At 55.3% G+C, this 22,794-nt stretch overlaps 1 protein-coding gene across 1 annotated transcript in view; it reads right to left on the bottom strand.

The window, feature by feature from the left end:
- The window catches only part of CPAMD8 (C3 and PZP like alpha-2-macroglobulin domain containing 8), a 63,190-nt gene that overhangs the window by 15,913 nt on the left and 24,483 nt on the right, over positions 1-22,794 (bottom strand). The window contains exons 13-26 of the mRNA XM_081092820.1: positions 21,702-21,830; positions 20,330-20,513; positions 18,774-18,946; positions 18,060-18,209; positions 17,041-17,208; positions 15,422-15,564; positions 12,105-12,167; positions 9,252-9,483; positions 6,687-6,840; positions 6,101-6,231; positions 5,216-5,267; positions 3,099-3,397; positions 2,295-2,520; positions 197-373 (exon numbers count right to left, since the gene is read on the bottom strand). Of these exons, the coding sequence (XP_080948946.1) occupies positions 197-373; positions 2,295-2,520; positions 3,099-3,397; positions 5,216-5,267; positions 6,101-6,231; positions 6,687-6,840; positions 9,252-9,483; positions 12,105-12,167; positions 15,422-15,564; positions 17,041-17,208; positions 18,060-18,209; positions 18,774-18,946; positions 20,330-20,513; positions 21,702-21,830 (2,281 nt within the window). The remainder of the gene's footprint in view (positions 1-196; positions 374-2,294; positions 2,521-3,098; positions 3,398-5,215; positions 5,268-6,100; positions 6,232-6,686; positions 6,841-9,251; positions 9,484-12,104; positions 12,168-15,421; positions 15,565-17,040; positions 17,209-18,059; positions 18,210-18,773; positions 18,947-20,329; positions 20,514-21,701; positions 21,831-22,794) is intronic.

Here is a 22,794-nt window from a genome sequence, read left to right as displayed (position 1 = left end):
GGCTGACTACCAGCACTCAGAGCCTTGTCCTCACTGGTGTGGCCCCAGCTCCCGCTGACAGTGGCCGATCAGGCCACCGGAGTGGCCTCATTCAGCCACTCCCTTCCCTCCCCCCATCTACTGTGCCTGGCGTGCGGGCCACCCCAGCAGTCATGGCTGCCTTCCTCCCCACACCCTCAACCAGTTCCCCCAGTACCTTGTACCAGGTGATCAGTGGTCTCCCTCTCCACTTCAGGGCTGAGCTGCCGGGTTTTCTGAAGATACTTCAGGACAAAGACGTTGGGCGCAAAGTGGATCATGTTTTGCTCTCCACAGCCAAAGGGCAGCCGCAGGAGGCTGCTGAGGTGGCTCAGGGTGGGCCCCATGACGTCTCCTGGGGAGAAGGAAAGGAGGGCTGGGCTGGGGGCCGGCCTTGCCAGGGTCCTCGCTGTCTTTGGGGCAGCTTTGCAGAGATGGGAGCCCACCAGTGGCCTAACAGTGGCCACCCCCACCTCCGAATGCTAGTGCTGCCATTTGAAACTGGACTGCACCCTGTCCAGTCAGCCCACCTGACCTACCAGCTCTGGTGGCCACCTCATACACACCTCCCTGTGTTCCTTAGCTTGAACTCAGGTGTTCTTTCTCTGCCTTTTCATTACACTAAATGCTTTTTGCTTTCTGGCTTTTTAAACAGGTGCGTTCAAGGCTATGAATTTCCCTCAAAGTACGATTTTGCTGCACCTCACAAACAATCATGCATCAATACAGCCATTTAGAATTCTAAATCATTCTAAATATTTTTTCTAACTTTTAATCAAAAAGGTGATTTTTAAAAATTGATTTTAGAGAGAGAGAGGGAAGGAGGGAGAGCAAGAGAAAATCAATTTATTTTTCCACTGATTTATGCATTCATTTGTTGATTTTTTAAAATATGCTTTTATTGATTTCAGAGAGAGGAAGAGAGATAGAAACATCAATGATGAGAGAGAATCATTGATCGGCTGCCTGCTGCACGTCCTCTATTAGGGATCGAGCCTGCAACCCAGGTATGTGCCCTGACCGGGATTGAACTGTGACCTCCTGGTTCATAGGTCAATGCTCAACCACTAAGCCACACCAGCTGGGCCATTGGTTGATTCTTGTATGTGCCCTGCCTGATGGAACCCACAACCCTGGCTTATGGGGCTGCTGCTCTAACAACTGTGCTACACGGCCAGGGCAGTATTTGGATTTTTAATAAAAGTTTCCATACATGTTGGTGCATTTTTAATTTTTTTCTTTTACTTCTGGTCCTTATTCTCATCCCTTCAGCACTGTGTCTTCCTCTTCTTGGCCTCTCTCCCCAAAATTGCTGAGGGGCCTTCCAGAATCCCCACAGTTCCCTGGTCGCACCTCCTTTCCTTCCTTGGCCTTTCCTCCTGTCCCACTGCGGCTGCCACTGCTCCTGCGGCCTTCTCCGTGGTGGGGCTGCCTGGCTACTTTCTCATCGACCCCCTCTGGGTTCCCCGCTTCCTCTCTGCCCTCTGCCCTCTTGTGCGGAAGGCACTGGCACCCGGGGCCAGCCTTCCCCTCCTCTCCACCTCGGCCCACGTGCCTCCTCACCTACGCCCTTCACCTCCATTTGGGCCACGAACCCTCCCAGCCACCTCTAACTTAACCTTGTACTTCAGAAATCATCAACTCCAATATCTTCTGATCCAGCCACAACCATCAACCTCCCTGAGCCCCAGGGCTTCCACTCTCTGATGTCAGAGACCTAAGACTCCCTCAGTCAGGTCTGTCTGCCCCCTCCTGGCCTCTCCCCCTCTCCCCACCCTTCCAGCTCTCAATATTAGATGGATCACACAGTGTCTACTTCCCACTCCCATGCCTGAGCTACAGAAGACAATCCACAGCCCTAGAGACTCCGGTCACAGCCTCTTGCCCCTGTTCAGCCAATGTTCTAGATGCCTGCCCCTCTCACCAGGACCCCCACTCCCCTCCCTGTATACCTGGCTGGTTTCACCTGGCCGTTTGGCCTTCTTTGCCCGTCGCCCCGGCTCCATTGCCCCTGGAGTATATCACCTGCCCCTTGGGGTCACCTTACACAGGGCTTGGACCTGCCTTCTCGGGCTTGGGATCACCTCTGGGACTGTCCCCAGAGCCCAGCAGGGAGAAGGCACTAGAAACTACTTGTCAGGTGAGAGTGGGTGTGTGGCTGGAGGCCCCAGGGGCACAGGCTCCCAGCAGAGCCCAGTGTGACCTGAGCCTGAAGGAGCCACCTGGCCCTCGGGCTCCTGCCCCATCCTCCCGAGCCAGGCTGCGGGCAGGCACACCTATGAGGGAGGCGGCCGCCCGCTCCGAGCCGGGGATGGCGCTGTGTGGGACCCCCAGGGTGAAGGCCTCGCTGTAGCTCTCCTCCGCCTCCATCTTCCTCCAGAGGCGGAACTCGCCCACGGAGCCCCAGCCGGTGGAGAAGCCAATGAACTGCACATCTGGGGCCTTGGGGAGGGGCCAGGTCATGATGACAGACTCGTTGGACGGCTCTGGGCCATGCCCAACCTGCAAGAAAGAAGCCACAGCTGCTGGAAGCCGGGAGAAAGCACGCAGTGGCGCTCAGGCCGCAGCAGCACTGGCTACAGGGCCCGGGTCAGAGAAACCAGAGGCTATCCTAGCCATTGAATGGCCAACAGAGGCACAGCATGGCATCTACAGGTTCCGAAGTGACCCGGCTCCCTGGAACCCCTGGGCCTTTGCACGTGCTGTTCCCTCTGCCAGGAACATCCTTCACCCTGGTTTGCCCAGTGGCCTATGTCCCTCCTCTGGGAAGCTGTGTTAGCTGTTCCTTTTCTATGCCCCCCTCCTTGGATCACAAAGCACCCTGAGCCCCTTTTGGACCTGTTCACATCTACTTTCTTTCTCCCTAACCACCCACCACCGCTCAGCTCCCAGATCCCCAGGCGCTTCCTCTGCCACAGCTCTCACCGCAACTCCAGGAAGACTGTGAGAAACTCGAGGTGCCGCCCCGTGTCCATCCTCCCTCCTCCCCAGCCCTCCTCAGAGCCAGACACCGAGCGGGAAGCAGTAAAGGTCAAAGAACCACGCGGTTCCCATGCCCAGCCAAGCCAGCCCAGCCGTGCCTGGATGAGCCCGCCGTGCCAGCTGATCCAAAACGTTCGGAACTCATCCCAGGAGAGGATCTTGGCCGTGTGTGTGCCGGCCACGGGCTCGCCCATCTTGCTGGTGGAGATCCAGGACCTGGTGTTCTGGTGTCCCCCCAGGACGATCTCAATCATCCCCGCGGTGTCTTGGGGCCCGGGGGACAAGGCCACGCGGGCGTCGTTGTGGGCTCGCACGGCCAGGTCGAAACGAGTGAGGCGCTGTGGCCGCTGCACGTACTGGAACTCGTATTTGTTGGGCGTGGAGATATGAACTCTCTCTGGATGGAGGAAAGGAAGAGGGGGCATTGTGGGTCGTCTGAAGGCCCCCGCCTCACTGTGCCTGCTCCTGGAGCCGAGAATGGGGACAATGGGGAGTGGGTCTCACTGTGGCTCGGCCAGCAGCTGCAGAGGCATGGCTGCTGCTGGCTTAACGACGGCTTTGCCAACAGCACAGGAAAGAAGACGTGCTCTCAGGGATACTTCCTGCAAAAGATGCACAAGACCTGTGCCCTGGGAACTGGAAATGCTGCTGAAACTAAGACAGACCCAAGTCAGTGGGGAGCCAGATATGTTCATGGGTCTGAAGACAATATTTCAAGATACTAATCTACAGATGCGATATCATCCCAACAAAACCCCAGCAGGGTCTTTGGAGAAACTGCAAAGCTGATTCTACATGGAAATGCAAGACCTGGAAGAAGCAAAACAACTTTAATAAGAAAGAATCGGCCAAGACCGGTTTGGCTCAGTGGATAGAGCGTCGGCCTGCGGACTGGGAGGTCCCAGGTTCGATTCCGGTCAAGGGCATGTGCCTGGGTTGTGGGCATATCCCCAGTGGGAGATGTTCGGGAGGCAGCTGATTGATGTTTCTCTCTCATCGATGTTTCTGGCTCTCTATCCCTCTCCCTTCCTCTCTGTAAAAAATCAATAAAATATATTTAAAAAAAAAAAAAAAAAAAAGAAAGAATCGAGTTGGAGGACTCACCCCATATGACACTGAGACTCTAAAGCTACAGGAATAGCCCGGCTGGTGTGGCCCAATGGTTGGCCATAGCCTTAAGAACCAGGAAGTCATGGTTTGATTCCCGGTCAGGGCACATGCCTGGGTTGCAATCCCTCCGCCCCCCAGTAGGGGGCATGCAGGAGGCGGCCGATCAATGATTCTCTCTCATCATCGATGTTTCTATCTCTTTCTCCCTTCCTCTCTGAAATCAATAAAAAAATATGCCTCCTGCACACCCCACACTGGGGATCGAGCCCGCAACCCAGGCATTGAACCGGAATTGAACCCGGGACCCTTCAGTCCACAGACTGACGCTCTATCCACTGAGCCAAACCAGCTAGGGCAAATATATATATATATTTTTTTAAATTCTTAAAATAATAAAATAAAACTACAGGAATCACAAGAGTGTAGCTTTGCTGTCAACATAGACAAATCCTCAATGGAACAGAACAGGGAGTCCAGAAATAGACACACACACACGTCTGAACAACTGACTTTCAACAAAGCTGTGAAGGCAATCCCACAGAGAAAGAAAAGCCTTTTCAAGAAATGGTGCTAGAGCCCTGGTCAGTAGCTCAGTGGGTTAGAGAGAGAGAAACTTACTTGTTGTTTCACTTATTTACACATTCATTGGTTGATTCTTGTACATGCTCTGACAAGGGATTGAACCCACAACCTTGGCATATCGGGATGACGCTCTAACCAGGCATAATGCTAATTTAAGGGGCATCAAGGTAGACCCCAGAACTCACTTTAATTTCCCATGTCCTCCCCTGCTGCGCCAAGGTCTGGGTCTCCCTAATTCCTCAGTGCCACCCTAACACCCCTTCCCTGGGCCCTGGGCTCTACTCCCGCCCACGGTCACTTTTCTCGTTGGCATCAACAGTCTGCAGTTGCGTACGTTCACTGCCTGTGTGGCAGGTGCCCAGCCCTCACTCTGGTTCATGGTTGTCCCCAGACAGAACATCTCAGTTCTCTGCTGCTGGGTCCTCAGCCCCCAGGGAGGGTGGCTGTCTACTTAGCAGCTGGAGAGCTGCGACACTGCAGGGGGAAGGGCCGAAGTCCTCAGCGGGGTGGGCCCGGGACTCACCGTTGGGACAGAAGAAAGCACTGTAGGTGTAGGTGCGGGGAGCTCCTTCGGGCTGAAGCAGAGAAATGGGGAAACAGCGTTGGCTGGCAGTCAGGAGAGGGTGCCGTGCCCTCCCAGGGCAGCCGCTCCAGCTCTGGACACTGCAGGGTGATGCCAACCTCACAGGTACACAGACAAGGACTGGGCTGCCCACCTCCCAGGCCCGGGGGGGGGGGGGGAACTGAGGCTCCCACCCCCTTCCCTGGGCTCTAGTCAAACAAACTCACCAACCAATCCTGGACTTGTCGTGCTCCCCACGCCCCCACGGGCGCTCCTGGCCACCCTCTTTCACGGGCTGCCAGCCCAGCGTCCCTCTCGGGGTAGGAGCACTGTGCCTTGAAGGCTGCCGTGACCGAAGGCCCCACCTGACGTCCCTCAGCACCCAGAAGGGGAGGCCTGCGTCTGCCAGCACAGGTTCCCCATCCCACTGTCTGTCCAAGCACCCCTTGTCTCCTGTCTCTCCCGCCCGTGCTCCGGCTCTGCCCCTTCCACACACAGCTCCCACGCAGCGGGAGACAGCGTGAAAGGAGGCACCCAGAACTCAACCCAACAAATGCCCCTCAGAGTTCGGCGTGACCAGCACAGCCCCGTGGGCCTCTCAACTCTCAGCACCGCTTTCATTCCACAAAACTAGTAAGCGGGGGCCACGCTTCCCTAGAGAATCCCAGGCTGGTTCGCCACAGCCTGCTCTGCGCCACGGAGAGGGGCCAGATGCTGCAGCCTTCTGGCGAGGGGCCCTCACCTGTCCAGGGTCCCGAGGGCCCCCAGGGGCCCCTGCTGAAAGAAACCAGGGAGGTCCTAGGGAGCCGAGCCCTGAAAGCGCCCTGGGCGGGGGCGCGGGCTCACCTCCACGATCACGCTGCGCCGGGTGTGGTCCCTCCCGGCGGGGACCCTCCTGTCAGCGTAGCTCTCCTCGGCCTGCTTGCTGGGCTTCCCGTCCCGGCAGCAGCTCGTTTCTCCGTAAGCCAGGACTTTGGCTGCAGAGATTTGAGTGCTCAATGCTGCTCTCAGAGCAGGGAGCTGTCCTGCCCCCTTGTAGCATATATGCACATGTATGTGTGCGCATGCACGCACATGTGAAAGCTGCATGGTGTGTATGTGCATGTGCACACGTGTGTCTGTGCATACGTGCGTTTGTGTGCATGCATGTGTGTGTGTTTGTACCTGCATGCATGCACACGTGTGTGCTACACTGGTTTGGTGCCTTAAGAACCCGGCTCTAGCAGGTAAGGCCTCAAGCCCCACCCTCAGGGGTCGCCTCCCCCATTTCTGACCATTCCCTCTGGCCTGCCTCCCCAGCTGCTGTCCTGCCCTTCAGGAGGGCCCTCCCTGAACCTGCTCCCCCCACCCCGCACACCTTGCCCATGCCTGTGGGCAGGGCCTGGGCCCCTGGGTGGCCTGAAAGGGGGTGCCCAAAGAGCAGGGCCCTCACCTGTGATGTTGCTGAGCCCCAGGTCGCTGAAGGACAGGACCACCCAGATGGGCTCCGTCTCCCCAGAGGCCACGCACAGCTTCTTGGTCAGATGACGCTTGCCGGGATGCCCGACAAACCGGGTGCCCTTGGGAACGGAGATCTTCACATACACCTGCAGGGGGTGGGCTCATGGTGCCCGGAGTCTGTGCGACCCCCAGCACACCCCACCACCCGGCGCCACCGTCAGCCTGCCAGCCCTCCTTGGGAGCCCCCTTTCCAGTTCTAACCAGAACCAGTACTCGCAGTGTCCTGCTGGGAGCCCCCGTCCCCCCTCAGCTCCCCAAATCCCCCAGGACTAGTTCCCCCCAGACCAAGACCAGTTCAAGGGCCACCTCTCCACAGCCACCCTGGGGCATCGAGTGATGAGCCGCTCCCCGTGCAGGCCCCACAGAGCAGCCCTCTGAGACGCTCCAACCACCAGGTCTACAGCATCCTAACAGCTCTGCGTGCGCATGCGTGTGCACCATGTGTCTCTATAACCCCAAATCTAGGACAGGCTCTTCGCTCCACATCTGCTTGTCCGGCCAGCAGATATGAAGTACCTCGTGGGTGCAGGTGCCCTGCTAGGAGCTAAAGCAACAGAACTCAGTGAACCACTGAGCCTGTGGGAGTGAGCGGGACCAGGCTGAACTCGCACACCCAGTTTATAGATAGGAAACCTGAGGCAGAACGGCTGGTAGCGTAGCCAAGCTAAAGCCCAGGGGTTCCTCTGAGGAAAGGGAGGCGCAGGTGTGTTGAGACCACGCCCCAGCCCCCAGCAGCCTCGGCGCCCTTCAGCTCACAAATTCCAACCCCTCCCTCGACAGACGAACTCATTTTTCAGGAAAAGCCAGCAGTCTGTTTGGGGGGAGTAACGTCTCTTGGTTTCCACAGTGTCTCTGTTTTGGGGCCACAGCTCACATCTTCTGTTGTCCGTGTGAAATAAGCCAGAAGCCTTGGGGGACACTGCGCACCTGGGCAGGGCCTGGAGAAGGCCAGCCGTGTCCCCAGCGCCCAGCTGGCCGGGGTGAGGCTGACACCGAGCTGGACCCCTGACCCTGTGCCCCGCTTACCGCTCCGCCCCGGCCCCAGTTTACAATCGCTGCCCCCGAGAGCTGCCTCTAACCATGGGGAGCCCTCCTCGCCTCCCTTCCTCTCACCCTCCAGCTGGCATCCAGGCTGAGACGGGGCTCAAAGATGACAAGGTCAGGGAGGATGGGGGCCCCTGGCCTCCCCAAGCTGCACTAAATCAGAGCCCCCCAAACACCCCTTCCCCACTGTGCCCCTACCAGATCTTGGCCCTGCAGGGCCCCTCCACCTCACCTGCGGTCCTTCCCTGTCACCAGGTTCTGAAATCCCCCAGCCTCCAAGGTCAGACTCCTCCAGCAGAGCTGCTATGGGTTGAACTGTGTCCCCCAAAAAGATATGTTGATGCTCTAACCCCCACTACCTGTAATTGTGACCTTATTTGGAAACAGAGCCATCAAATTACAATGAGACCCTAATCCGACATGACTAGGGTCCTTCCTTATAGCATTTGGACGCAGACATTCACAGAGGGAAGGTGGCCCCGTGAAGACAGGAGCAGAGATGGGAGAGACGCAGCCACAGGCAAGAGGAACACAAGGGTTGCGGCAGCCACCAGCGGCCAGGAGAGCCATGATGGGCTCAGAGCCACTGTCCCTCAGAGCCTCTAGAACAGTGGTTCTCAACCTTCTGGCCCTTTAAATACATGTGACCCAACCATAAAATTATTTTCGTTGCTACTTCATAACTGTAATGTTGCTACTGTTATGAATCATAATGTAACTATCTGATATGCAGGATGGTCTTAGGCGACCCTGTGAAAGGGTTGTTCGACAGCCAAAGGGGTCGCGACCCACAGGTGGAGAACCGCTGCTCTAGAACGAGCCCACTCTGCCCACACCTTGACCTTGGACTCTGGCCTCCGGAGCTGTGGCCCCCACGGCGCGCCCCCCCCCCCAGACGGGTGTATGCATTTCAGTGTCCAGAAATAAAGATTGATGCTGCAGCTGCGCCTGTTCATGTGCATCCGATGGCTTTCCTGCTGCCACAGCTGCGACAGGGACCACCATGTCCGCTCAGGCCCTTTCCAGAGGCCCATGCAGGCCCGGAGTCAGGCCGGGTGGCTCCGTGGCATGCGCACCCCCACCCCCCTCCGCCAGGCACACATCCCCACCCGGCCCCACCCCAGCTTCGATGGCTGGTGAATCAGAGGCCGACCCCATCCTGCCTCTGCCTCCTCCACAACACAGAGGCCGTCCCCGCAGTCCCCACCCTGTGTCCCCAATATCCCAGATGCTATTCCCACGGCCCCCAGGATGGCCCCGCTTCCCATACCCCCCCAATATCCCAGATGCTCACCCCACAGCCTCCCCAGGATGACCCCATCTCTCCCCTGCTCCCCTGATAGCAAAGATGCTGTGCCCCCTCCAACATCCCCCCCGGACGACCCCACCCGCCCGCTTTCTGATATCATGGGTGCTGCCCCCCAACAGGAGGGCTGTGGGGCGGGCTCAGTACCTCAGCGCAGGTGCCCATGTAGTTGTAGATGCTGAGCGGGATCTTGACCTGCTCCCCGCGGACCACCTGGGGGGGCAGCGTGAAGTCCACAAAGAAGGGCTTGAAGGTCTTCAGCAAGGAGGGCGTGGCGATGCCCAGGCCCCACGCCGGGGACAGACCCACAGCCTCGCCCACCCAGCTGGTGATGGAGTCGGGGACCTGCACACGGAACGTCTCCTCGCCAGACGGGTCGCTGCGGAAAGACGGACAACCTTTGGGCCCTTCTCCGGGGCCAGGCTGCAGCGGCGAGGTGGGGACAGATGACTCGAGCCACACGGCCCAAGCCCAGGGAGGTACCCCCTGCAGCTGGGGGAGAATCATTTAAGACACCATGAGCGTGTGACAGCAGAGGGCCGCCCTCTACCCCGACTCACTGTGATCAGAAATGTGAATGGCTCTTAGGATGACAGCCCATAGGGACACAGGCCCCCAAAATACGGGTTCAGAGGCACAAACTTTAGCAGTGCATGTTCCGCCCAGTTTAGGGGGGAAGATGCTGAATCGAGGGAGTCTTAGGACATGCTTGTGAGTCCCAGAAAGGTGTGTCCACGTCCTGACCCCTGGTACCTGTGGATGTGGCCTTATTCAGAAACAGGTCTTTGCAGCTGTTAACATGAGGCCATGCTGGGGTAAGTGGTCCCTAACCCAATAGCAGGCGTCCTTATAAGAAGGAAAGGCCATGGGGAGGCAAGGCAGACACTGGGTGATATGGCCGCAAGCCAAGGACACCCAGAGCCTCCGGAAGCTGCAAGAGACAGTGAAGGGTCCTCCCCCAGAACTGCCGGAGGGAGCTCAGCCCTGCCGAAGCCTTGCTCTCCGACTTCTGGCCTCCAGACCATGAGAGAATAAATTTCTATTGTTTTAAGTCCCCCGGCTTGTGATCATGTGTTACCGCAGACCCAGGAAACTGATACGGTAACCCCCCCACAAAAGGAAAGAAAGAACATAAAAAGCCTTAACAATTTTTAAATTGATCACATGACACAACAGTATTTGGGGCATATGTAAAATACGTAATTCAAACGAACTCCACCTGTTTCTTTTTACCCCTCTGACATGGCACTAGGAGGTTTGAAATTACATATCGGACAGCACTGCTCAAACCCGCCCCAGATCCCCCCTGCCCCCGCCAGGGGCACACTGATCGCTCTAGGATGGCTCTGGGGACAAACCCTATTGTCTCCCTTGCGGTTCCAGGATGTCCTTTGGCGATTTGCCTTGGCATTTGGTGCAAAAGAGCTCGTCGGAAAATAAAACCTTTAACCCGAGGAGAAACCTGAGAACGGAAGCCGGAACTACACCTGGGCTGGCAGGGAGCCAGGCTGCTGCTCCTCACCTGCCCATCCACCTCTGTCCACTTCCGGAGCCTGACCCAGGTGGGCCTCGCGGGGCAGCCAGACACCTCAGGCTGCAGCTTGCAGAGGCCACACTGCCCGTCAGGCCCCGCAGTGCCTGCGAACCTATCGTCCCTTCTGTGAGGGTCACACGCTGCCACCCCCTCCACCACTCAAGCCCAGCCTCTTCCCAGCTGGCAGAACTTTCATGGCTTCGTATGGTCACAGCCAACAGAGGGGGAGGGAGCACCTCAAATCTCAAGTCTCAAATCCCTGGCTGCAACCCTATGTGGCTCTCCACATTCCCCCCCACAGCCCATCTGCCTTCACCCCCACACACCCCCTCCTCCAGGCCCTCCCAGCTCACTCCAACCTGTGGAAACCCACCACCCCTCCCCGCCCCCAGCTCTTGTCCACGCTGGTCCTGCCACCTGGACACCTTCCCTTTCTTGTTTGTCCATCTTGTGGGACTCAGCTCGGGCTCCACCTGCCCTGGGCGCCTCTCCAGCTTCTCCAAAGGGCTCCTCTTCCGCCTCTGGAGCCCCATGCCCAGCCCGTCGTGAGAACGTGAAGCTTCGGTAGGATTGGTGCCAGGACTGGTACCACATCACCCCTTGTCTTGGTACCATTCCTGGCACCAAAAACATCACCTAGCACCCAGAAAGCAGGTACATAACTGAGTGATGATGGCCAGACAGCGCATCTTAAGTCTGGGGTCCCAGAGCAAAATGCAATCATCTGATCTATTCTGACCAGGAGTTAAGCCTTCCCACAACGGGCACACACACATCTGTGGAAGCAGCCCCAGGAACCCTGGCGGCGAGCTCGGTTCTGCACGGAGCGCATGCCATGTGCCTGGTGCCACCTCGTGCCTAGAAGGGGGACCTGGCTCAGGAGGCGGCCCCCCGATGGCCCGGGGTCTGAACTTTCAGGCCACACTGGCTTCTCAGGGCGGGCCACACTACCTTCTGCTAGTGCCATTGGGGTCTCATGCTGAGCATTGCAAGAAAAAAGCCGATGGCATCCGGCAGGAATCTGCCAGGGCACTGCTGCTTCAAGAACTAAAAGGGGAAAAGGTGGGAAGGAAATGTGCTGAGAAAAGCAGCCTGTTTTTTGGGCAGGAGTCCGAGTTCTCTGAGAAGTGAGGAGGAGGTAGGTGGGGTCGAGTTCATGTTCCAGGGAACTGTAATCGTTTTAATGGGCTCGTTACGCAAACAGGGCGGACAGAGTTACCCCAAGAGGGAGCGGTGAGAGGCACAGAGCCCTTACATTTTATAAATGTCATGGGCAGATGTCAGAGGCTGCAGCAGGATTCAGGGCTGACTTCATGGCTTTGGGTTTTATGTGTTAGAAAAAGATGCCCAGGTCTCACTCAGAGGTGGGTGTTGAGCTGCAGGCGAACCCCCGGGGAACACCTGGACTTATGTGAATGCCTCGGCAAGGCCCACAGAGACGGCAAAGGAAGGGAGTCTTCCTGTACCTGATGTTGAGGCAGTGCCAAATCCAGGTTTCCGGGAAGAAGGTCCGTCTCCTCTTCTCTGCTCTATGGAGGGAAAAAAAGAAGTAATTAAAGTTCCATGGTCATCACTTCATTCTGTTACCTGGCAGGTTAGCATTCTACTCCATTAAGACGTAACAGGTTAATTCTCTGACTCGGCAGGGCTAACGTTCTACTTGATGAGGGCTAGAAGTGAGGCATCAAAGGCTTGGCAGAGTCACCTTAAAATGAGAGAGCTTCAATTCGGAATTTGGAAAGTAAGCAGGGCCGCAGGGACGACCCCAGACCCTCCCCTTGGGCTTGCCCTGTTTTTCTGCAGCATCACATGGAGCTCTTCCCCACCCCAACCACTCCATTCCTCATCGGTCCATCCTCAGAAGCCTCACAGTCCACCTTCCCTGAGGGCTGTCCCTTCACTTAAAAAAATTAAGAAGCCCAACTGGAAATTTAGCAAAATGGCTCAGAATTAAAAAAAATGGTCACATTCTTTGAACCTGCAATACCTCTCCTGGGAATGCACCCTGGAAATACCCACAAACACCTGTGCCAGACAGACAGATGGAGCAGTTCCTGGCAGCCCTGTGAGAATTAGCAAACAGCTGGAATCTCCATCAGCAGGGGGCTGGTTAATCACATGACACACATTCATACAGCAGAACATTATATGTCCGTGAAAAAGAGAGAGATAAGCATATACCGTATGGACTGATAGGGACTGTCTCCAAGGCTTGTTGTAGACTTAAAGAAGGGAGGTACAAACAGTATTGTAATCTTCTCCCATTTATGTTTGTTTTTAAATCCTTATATATGCACCCAAAAATTCTAGAAGGGTATCTAAGAAATTATCGGCCATGGTTGTCTCTAAGAAGGGAGTAAGGGACTCTGGAGATGGGAGACTTCTGCTTCACTGTATAACCTTTCACACTGTTTGAAAAAATTTTAACCACAGGCACACGGTTAAAAAAACATCTTGTCCTCGGACTAAGAATGTTATCCAATTACAAAAAGGCACAGAACACCTGCTTTTCAAGGCATTTCCTGTGCCTTTTGCATTGGGATTTGCAGTTACCCTTTTGTGGTTTTGGGGTTCAGAAGGCTGCTTCCAGGCCAAGCTCTCGAGGCCCCTGGGGTAGTGGCTGACTGGTGGAGCCTGAGGGGCAGGTACTCGCCTCCTTCACCCAAACCACATCCCAGAAATGCCTCCGTGTGCCTCCAAGCGACTGCAGGAGGAGCCTGGTCTGCCCGCGCCCTGATTTGGAATTTGGAAGCTAAGATCCTGTGGGCCTGCCCTACTCCTGCTAAATGAGTGACCCAAGCAGGAAGAACCCAGGGGACCCAGGCACCCAGCAGCCACTGCAGAGGGGGCTGGCGCGTTGGGAAGGCTCTCAGTTTAGGCAGAGGACGCTTGAAAGGTGAAGAGGGCTTTCATGGGTAGGCCCACCAGGGCGGAAGGCCCTCTGGTCCATTTCCGGTTCAGAAAAAGGGCTGAGGAGCCGGGGGCCCATCCTCAGGGTCTCCGGAGAGACCCAGGTACTGAGGGACTGCTGACTGCATCGACCCCATTCCTGGCCCCCTTCGGCTGTGTGCCCTCTCTCAGAGGGAGAGGTGGGAAGAGGGCATCCAAGGCTTGCCTCCCCTGTCTCAGCTCATATGCCCTTCAATCCAGAGAGTGGGGAGGCAAAGTCTTCAGGGAACCCTTCCCCTTCCCAAGCTGGCTGGCCGGCCCGTGATTGAGAAGCAAAGAAATGAAGAGGGTGGGAGAAAAAACAGGTAGGCAATAGGGGAGCAGAAAGGAAAGGCCAAAGGGGGAAACAGGAGAGAAGAGAAAACATCACCTTCGTATAATAAAGGTTTCCATAACTCCAGGGACAAAGCCACAAATCTGAGGAAGATATGTGAATGCTTCTCTCTCAGTAATTGATAAGTTAGCAAACAAACAAACAAAAGACGAGTAAGGATATAGAGCAGTGGTTCTCAACCTTCTGACCCTTTAAATACAGTTTATGTGACCCAACCATAAAATTATTTTCAGCCGAAACCGGTTTGGCTCAGTGGATAGAGCGTCGGCCTGCAGACTGACAGGTCCCAGGTTCAATTCCAGTCAAAGGCATGTACCTGGGTTGCGGGCACATCCCCAGTGGGAGATGTGCAGGAGGCAGCTGATTGATGTTTCTCTCTCATCGATGTTTCTAACTCTCTCTCTCCCTTCCTCTCTGTAAAAAATCAATAAAATATATTTTTTAAAAAATTATTTTCGTTGCTACTTCATAACTGTAATGTTGCTACTGTTATGAATCGTAATGTAAATATCTGATATGCAGGATGATCTTAGGCAAACCCTGTGAAAGGGTCATTCGACTGCCAAAGGGGTCGCGACCCACACATTGAGAACCGCTGATATAGAGGATATGGATACACGTATGCATAGAGAGCCCTGTACCCAATGATAGGGATTAGGATATTCAAATAGACATGAGCATTTACAAACACTGGCAATATAGTCAGTCTCCAAAATAAAAACCAGACAATGGATATCATGCAGACCATGCTCACTGGATATGATGCACATTTGAAACAAATTTACAAAACACATAAAAAAATTACTTGAAAAGTTTAAAAACTTCTGGACAATTCAAGCTGAAAAAGGGAATATTCTGAGCTATAATGGAAATACTTACAGAACAACTCAGGTGCAGCCAAAGCAGTACTCTGAGGGAAATTCATAGCCTTCAAAAGGCTTAAACATTTAGAGTTAAAATAAGAAAGACTGAAAAGTAATTATTTGGTTTCAACTTGAGAAAGAAAAAGAAGCAGGGGAAAGAAAAAGGGTAATATAATTTTCTAAGCAGAATCTCTGGGAGATGGAGGATTAAGCCTCAGCTTCCTTCCCTGTCCTGATCCTTCTCCTCTGATGGACCATCCTCTCTCTACAACCCCAACCCATGCACTGTAACGTGGCTAAAAACGGGGAAGGGTAGAGCTGAATGCTCAGTGCGCAGCCCACTAGGTAAGTGGTGATTTTTGTCACCAAGAGGACAATGGGTGATGCCTAAAGACATTTTTGCTTGTCACAACTGGGGAAATTGAAGCTACATGCATCTAATGGGTGGAGGCCAGGATGCTATTCAACACCCTACAGTGCATGGGTTGGCCTCACCACAAAGAATGATCTGGCCCCAGCCTTTTTTGGGGGGGGTTGGGGAGGGGTTAGTTTTTCTTTTTCTTTTTCTTTTTTAGCCACAGCCTTAGATGTCAACAGGGTGAAGTTAGAAAACCCTGCTCGAGGCAGCGGCAATTACCTGGGAGGCTGCCTGGAGGATGCCGCTGCCATCAGGCTCCCTGTGTGGGGTTGGAAGGTGTGGACAGCCTCGTCGGTGTATAGGCCACCATCCTGCCGGTGGTTCAGGCTCACCAGGTCAGTCATCACCACCAGTCCTGTTTCCTAGACAACAGACAACAAGAGACCCACAGTGGGGAAGTGGATGTAACGTCCCCAACAGTTCTCATCACCCTGAGGCCACTGACCCAACATTGCTTCTGTGTCATGGCCCTGCAGCAGGCTTGGTGACATGGACTGAGGGGGTCATGGCACCCAGTGGCCATCCAGGACAGAATAGAGGAAAGGCCGATACATTTGTGGCTCAGACAGGCAAATCCAGAGAGACAGAGAGCAGACTGCTGGTTGCCAGGGGTGGGGAAGGGGACATGGGGAGTGACTGCGAATGGAGATGGGGTTTCCTTTTGGGGTGATGGGAATGGTTTGGTACTAGATAGAGGTAGTGGTTGCATCGCATTGCAAATACACTAAAGGCCAATGAATTGTTCACTTTGAAATGGTTAAATTTCCTGTTGTGTGGCTTTCACACACACACACACAGAAAATCAATTGTTGTAGTGCCTGATCCAGACCAAGGGCCAGTGACTGTCACAATTATCTTCATCACTCTGCTAATTATTGGGACAACTGGACTGAGGGGAAGCTCCGTCCTGGTCTGGCCGACTCTGCTTTGTGCACAGGAATGCAAACCTAGTTACTCTGACTCAGAAACAGCACCTCCTAATTCCCAAAGCTTCCAGGACCCAGGGGTTCAAATCTCCCGTCATTCAACAAGCACGTAATTGAAACTTCATTTGTTCCAACATAGATCTATAGGTATAGAGAGATATGTAATAAATATATTTTAGCTAACATAGCAAGATAAGTCATTTGTTCAAATATACTGCATATGTTTTATATATGTCGTTTTTAAGATAATTTTTAAAACTATTACAGCCAAAGGTTAATTGTGAGATCTAGGTGGTAGGTATACAGGTATTTATAAATTTGTTCAACTTTTCCAAATGTATGGAAAATCCATAGTAAAAACGGTGTGTGTGTGCGGGGCGTGGGGGGGGGGGTGCCTTTTTAAAACGGGAAGAAAAGCACCTTCAGATGGGACACGCATTCACGTGGAGACCATCAGCAGGTAAGGTGGGCTCCCAGCCTGACCTAGACTGACACTTGTACACGTGCGGCTGCCAGCACCAGCCCTGCCCTTGTAGGCAGGAAGGAGGGGGTGGATGGGAGCTACAGATGTCATTGCAGGTGAACCCACCACCTGAGAACACAGCCAGCTACTCCCCATGTGAAGGTTTTCCTTCCAGCAAAGCACCTGAACATCACTGCTCCCTACCAAGTTCAAGTTGTCAGTCCGTGCTGAGAACCGCTCTGCTCTCATCTGCCTTGCACACTGGCGGAGACTGGGGGGGTGGGGGGGGGGGTGGGGGGGTCCGCTTATGAGCTTTCACTGGGGAGAATCGCAAGTTCTGCAGCAACGAGTTTGGGAGCCTCCACCCCCACCCAACTCTGTATCCCCAAGACCCTTTGTTTCAAAATGAGAAGAGCACAGAAGTGGGTTCCAAGACCACCCCTCCTTACGGCGAAGGCAAACCCGGAGTCCTTGGTGACGCCCCAGAGCCAGGGGAAGAGGAAGGAGCGCCGGCGGCGGCGGCGGCGGGCGGCCAGCCCAGCCCACCAGGGGGGTCCGTCCTCCCACGACACCCTGAGGGCATCAGCCACGTCGTAATCTTCCAGGTCCCGGAAAACCTACAGGCAAGCGGGGCGTGGGGGTCAGTCAGCGAAGGGTTTCTTTCCAGCCCAAGCTGGCTCGCATGGGCCTGGCGTGCTCCCGTCTCAACCTCCTTTCACATACATCACTGAAGACAAGCCTAGGGGACCGGCACTGGTGGTGGTCAACACAATATAAAGGGAGCCCTTTAAGACGGAGCCGGAGCGGCCACGCCAGAGGAACTGCCTTGCACGACGTACGCCTCCAACATTTGGAATGAGAAAACCGGGCAAGATAACCTGTGGACGAGGCCTAAAGCAACACTGTGCCGCCAAGAACTGTTTGCAAAGGTGACAGGAAAGCAGTTATAACTACCAGCCTGAGGACTACCAGGCTGAAAAGATTAAAAAACCGTCTACAATTAGCATCACTATGTTATGTTACCCGCACCAACAGAAATGCCTTCCTCCTACTGATGTAATTATTCCCCTTCCCTTTCCCGTAAACACCCTTTGCCTTTGTCCCCTAACCGGACACTATTTGGGCTTCTCCCGGAATCAGTGAGTCCCTAGTAGCTCTTCTTATTGATCTAGAATACATGCTTGTTGCCTCTCACTTTGAAATTCCTCCTATTTTTAGGTTGGTAGTGGCACTGGCCCATTTTAAAGACGGGCAGACTGAGGCTGGAGAGGTGAGACCTGGACAAAGTCACGCCGCAAAGGTCTTCTGAATTTGACTCCAAGATCTTTTAACCGCACAGAAGCAGCGACAAGGGGTGGGTTCGCTGAGGAATGAGCCCCATGGAGAGAGGGTATGTGGGTTCACACCGGGCTCTTCACTTGCTGACAAGCAAGCGACCCCTGGGGAGGAATAGGAAGCCGGCACTCACCTGGGCGGGAGTCAGCCGGAAACCAGACCTCAGCAGGTAGACGCTCTTATCAACCACAGCGACACACACGCAGCTGCCCCTGGCAGCCTTGACCCGCAGGTCCACAACCTCCCCGGGGTGGGTCTCATTGACCGAATACGTCAGTGAAACCTGGACCCAAACACAGCAGAGAAATCAGGAGCTTGGCCCAAACCTCCCAAACTGCCCCCTTACCCTCTCCCGCCTTGGTCCTCGCTAGCCCAGCCATCCAGGCGAGGACACAAGGGGAAGGCAGAGTGATAGGAGCTAAGCTGGTGCAACTGGGACATTCTGTGCACAGGATGGGAGGTGGGCATGGGAGACAGGCGCTGGCCGAGGGCGTGTTGCGGCCAGGTGTGAAGGGTGCAGGGAGAGGGCCGGCTGAGCCTGCTGTTGGGGCCTAAGCCGTGTCCCTTAGGTCGGAGCCCAGTGGGGTAGAGAACAGCTTTTCCCTGTGTGTGCTGAATGCAAATCCCTGCCTGGGCGACTTCTGGAGAAGCTCCAGCTAAGATGCAACTTAGGTTCTGGTTATTCCTGAAGGCAGGGCAGCCCTTACAAGCCCTGCCTGTGGCACCACCATGTGGCAGCTGTGCACAGCCCACCCCGCATTGACACCCTGGGGTTCCCAGCCCTGGATGGCGATTGACACCCTGGGGTCCCCCCAACCCCCACCCCGTTGGGATCCCGATGTTCTACCTGGTTTTCAAAAAAAGTCTCCACAGTGAACTGGACGCTGTCGGCAACCCCTTCTCCATTCTCCCTGACATAGAAGACCAGCAGGCGGCTGCGGGGGACCATGCTGGGGGTCACGGCCAGTTGGAGAGAGGTCATGCATACACTGAGCTCAGCTGCTGGGGCTGGAGGGGGCGCTAAGACAAGTCAAAGATGGGAGAGGTGGGGGAGCCAGCACTCCCCGGTGGGCCCACCAGTGCCCAGGCTGCACAGCGCAGGGAGGGGCTGGCTCAGGCTCCCGGAGGGAAGGGAAGCAAAGCCCCAGAGGACGAAGGTGAACAGTGCCTAGAGCCCCACTCAGGCCAGCAGCTCTCACCCAGGGCGATGCTGCCCCCTAGGGGCCATGCGGTAATGTCTAGGGACATTTGTGGTTGTCACAACTTGGCGGTGCTACTGGCATCTAGTGGGTGGGGCTGGCATACTGATCAACACCCTGCAGTGCACAGGGCAGAGAAAGATCCACCTTAAAGACCAGCAGGGCCAAGGGTGAGAAAGTGACTTAGCACGGGAGAGGAGACCTTGTCTTCCTGTCTGTCTATCTATGAATCTATGCATCTATCTACCCATGAGTCTATCTATCTATATCTATTTATCTACCAATCCATAAATCAATTTGTCTACCTGCCTATCTATCTATAAGTCTATCCATCCATGAATCTATGTATCTACCTATGAATCAATCTATCCATGAGTCAGTCAGTCTGTCCAGCTGGCTGTTTGGATATCTACCCATCCATCCATCCATCCATCCATCCATCCATCCATCATGCTTTTCTCTTCCCTTCCTTCTTTCCATACATCCATCTGTCTGTCCCTCTATTCACCCATCCATTCCTCCATCATCTGTTTATCTGTCTATCTATCTATCCATCTATCTATAAATCTATCCACCTATCTCAGGGATTCTCACCCAAGGTGACTTTTCTCCCTAGGGACATGGGTGATGTCTGGGATTGTTAGGTTGTCACTGCGTGTGGATGGCTGTTACTGACATCTGGTTGGGGGAGACCAGGGATGTTGTTTCAGACCCTATGGTGCCCAGGACATCCCACCACGAGGATGACTTGCCCTCGAGCTCCCATAGTCCCCACTTCGGAGATCCTGCTTTAGGAAAAAGGGCTGTGAAAAGGAGGAAGACCCTGGGACAGAGGTGGGTCTTGTGAGGAGCACATGGAGTCAAGGAGAAGAAAAAAACAGGACTCCCAGGTGCAGCAACAGCCTGGGCAAAGGCTGAAGGGGGCTGGCAGGAGGCACCATAGCAGAGTGTGGGCCAGTGCAGGGCCCCGCCTACTGCCACCTGCCCCATCCCCTGCGGACACACAGTAAGGACCTCTCCACCTGGAGCAGCTGGCCACCCTGCCATCCTGGCCCCAGCCCCGTCTCACTAGGGACACGGGCCCTCCGCCCTGAGGCAGGCTCGCCTCTTGGCGGTGTCTGGTTACCCCTTCTCTCCGGGGCACCTGTCCCCGTCTCTATGGCTGAGAAGGAGGAATGGGACCTCCAGCCTGCAGCCAGCTCACCTGTCTCCGAAAGGTGTGTTAAGCGAATCGGCTTCTCCGGGGCTGCCCGCCTACTTCTCTGCTGGGTGACGTGGGCAGGCTGCTGGCCGGAGAGCACGATGTTGCCCCGTGCAGCCACCTCGTAGTGCAGGGTGAGATTGCAGGCACACGTGGACGTCACGGAAAAACGGGCTTCTTCCCCGACCTGCGGGAAACAGACGGCGTGGCTGGCCCTGCTGGTACCCACAGCCTGGCACCAACGCCACGGCCCACACTGGGAGGCGGCCACCCTGGGGCGACAGGGGGGCTGGGAAGGCTAAGGCAGGGGTGCTGGCCTTAGGGCGGGTCACCCGTGTCCGGTCCTGGCTATGGCCATGTCCCCCTGGCAGCCTCACTGCTGCCCTACAAACGGGGCTCTGGTGCACTGAAATGCCATCCTGGGAGCTCTCCATGAGGCGTCGGGTAGTAAAGATTTAACTTGGTCCAAAGAGACGGCTGGCCTCTGCCCTCAGCTCCTAACAGGGGAGCTCCAAGCCCCTGAGGTGTCCTGCCGAATACGTGTCTTTGTTGACCTACGGTCTTGGGCCACACCAGCTTCACCTCTGGAGGGGCTGGGACTGAGGCCAGCCATGCAGTGGCCAGCTGTGTCTATGAAACTGACCCCCCATAAAAACTCTGGATGCTGAGGCTCAGATGAGTGTCCTGGTGGGCAGGACACCAGGCATGTGGTCATACATTTTTGCTGGGAACGTAACACAGTCTGTGACTCTGTGGGGAGAGGACGATGGAAGCTCACCTTCAGGATGTTCCTGGACCCTGCCTCTTTCTGGGCTGATTTTTTAAAAATATTTTTTATTGATTTTTTATAGAGAGGAAGGGAGAGGGATAGAGAGTTAGAAACATTGATCAACTGCCTCCTGCACACCCCCTAACTGAGGATGTGCCCGCAACCAAGGTACGTGCCCTTGACCAGAATCAAACCAGGGACCCTTCAGTCCTCAGGCTGACGCTCTATCCACTGAGCCAAACCGGTTAGGGCTGGGCTGGTTTTAATCTATATCTTTCACTGTAATAAACCATAACTGTGAGCATAACAGCTGGGAGTGAGCCTGTGAACTCCTCCTTGAAATTGAAAAACCTGAGGATAGTCTGGGGACCCCCCAAACTCTGCAGTTGCTGTCAGGAGAGAGGGAGTCTTGGCGCATCTCCCTGAGTGAGCAGGTGCCAGTGCTGGCAGTGGGCTGGCCCTTCTCATCACACATAGGCATGCGATCCGAGGAAAACCCCATCGCTGGAGGGATGGGGGCTCCAACACCGGCATCAGCACTGGCCCTGGGGGGCGTGTGCAGGCCCCTGGAGGCACGGGAACAAGCCCACCGGAAGGAAGCCTTACCTGCAGGGGGCGGGCGGGCGGCTGCAGCTGCAGGTAGCACTGGCTTGGGGAGTACCAGCTGCTGAGAGACAGGTAGCTGGGCAGGTACTGGGTCCCCACAGGCTTTCCATTGAGTGCCGTCACCTTGGCCTGAGGAGGAGAGGGTGCGTGGTCAAGGCCTGGGTGGCTGGAGTAGGAAGGGAATCTTGGGGATGCGTGTGCCTGTCCAGCCATGTAGCAAGACCCTCTCAGGCTCTAATTTCCCTTTGGGGAACCCCCTCCCCGATTCTCAGTCAACGGCGTTTAGTGTGGCTAGCCTGTTCTTCCCCGCTCTGTGGGAAACACGTGTCCAAGACTGGCCACAGGGCGTTGGGGGTTGGCAAGGGAGGAACAGGTTTCCCACTTGGCCACTGGGTGACAGTTCCACCACCTATTAGGGAACGCCGCCCCTCCCAGGCTCGCCAGCAGCCAGGTGGCTTCTAAAGGGAATCAGCTGCATGGGAAGTGAGCACCGGGGAGAGGGCAGCGAGGGGAGGGCCCCTTGTGCGGACAGCATCCCAGGGGCTCTGGACCCGCCCCGCCTGCAGCTCACGGCCCTTCTCCTGCCTCCTCCAGGTCCCGGTGGCTACACCACTATTGCTCCTTGAGGGCTGGCACCTTTACTGGATGCTAAAAAAACATGGCTAACACAAGGGCGACGTCAGAGGGGGCAGTTTCAGACCTATGTGTGGTGCAATATACAGATCTTGTAACATAGAACCCTATATGTTCATGTTGATCAATGTCACTCCAATCAATTTGATAAAAATGAAAATACTCATGTGTGATAAAGAATAAAGACGTCGGCAGCTTCGGTCCCGCTCCTGGGAGCTCGTGGTGCATGGAGGGCCCTGATAACATTTGCTAACGAGACGACTCGGGATGGGAACAGCCACACCAGAAAGACCAACCATGTGGTTAGAGGGTTGGGGATCTGAGCCACGTGATCTCAGCCTGACCTCCCGGGAGGGGAGGTAGCAGGAGACTTTGTTGAGTCTTAGGGCCCATGATTCAATCAGTGGCACCTACATCATGAGACCCCAACAAAATCCGTGGACACCATAGCATAAGTGAG

Source organism: Myotis nattereri, assembly GCF_964212035.1.
Source record: "Myotis nattereri genome assembly, chromosome: 5".
NCBI classification, from domain to species: Eukaryota; Metazoa; Chordata; class Mammalia; order Chiroptera; family Vespertilionidae; genus Myotis; species Myotis nattereri.
This window is presented reverse-complemented; position numbering and strand designations above follow the sequence as displayed.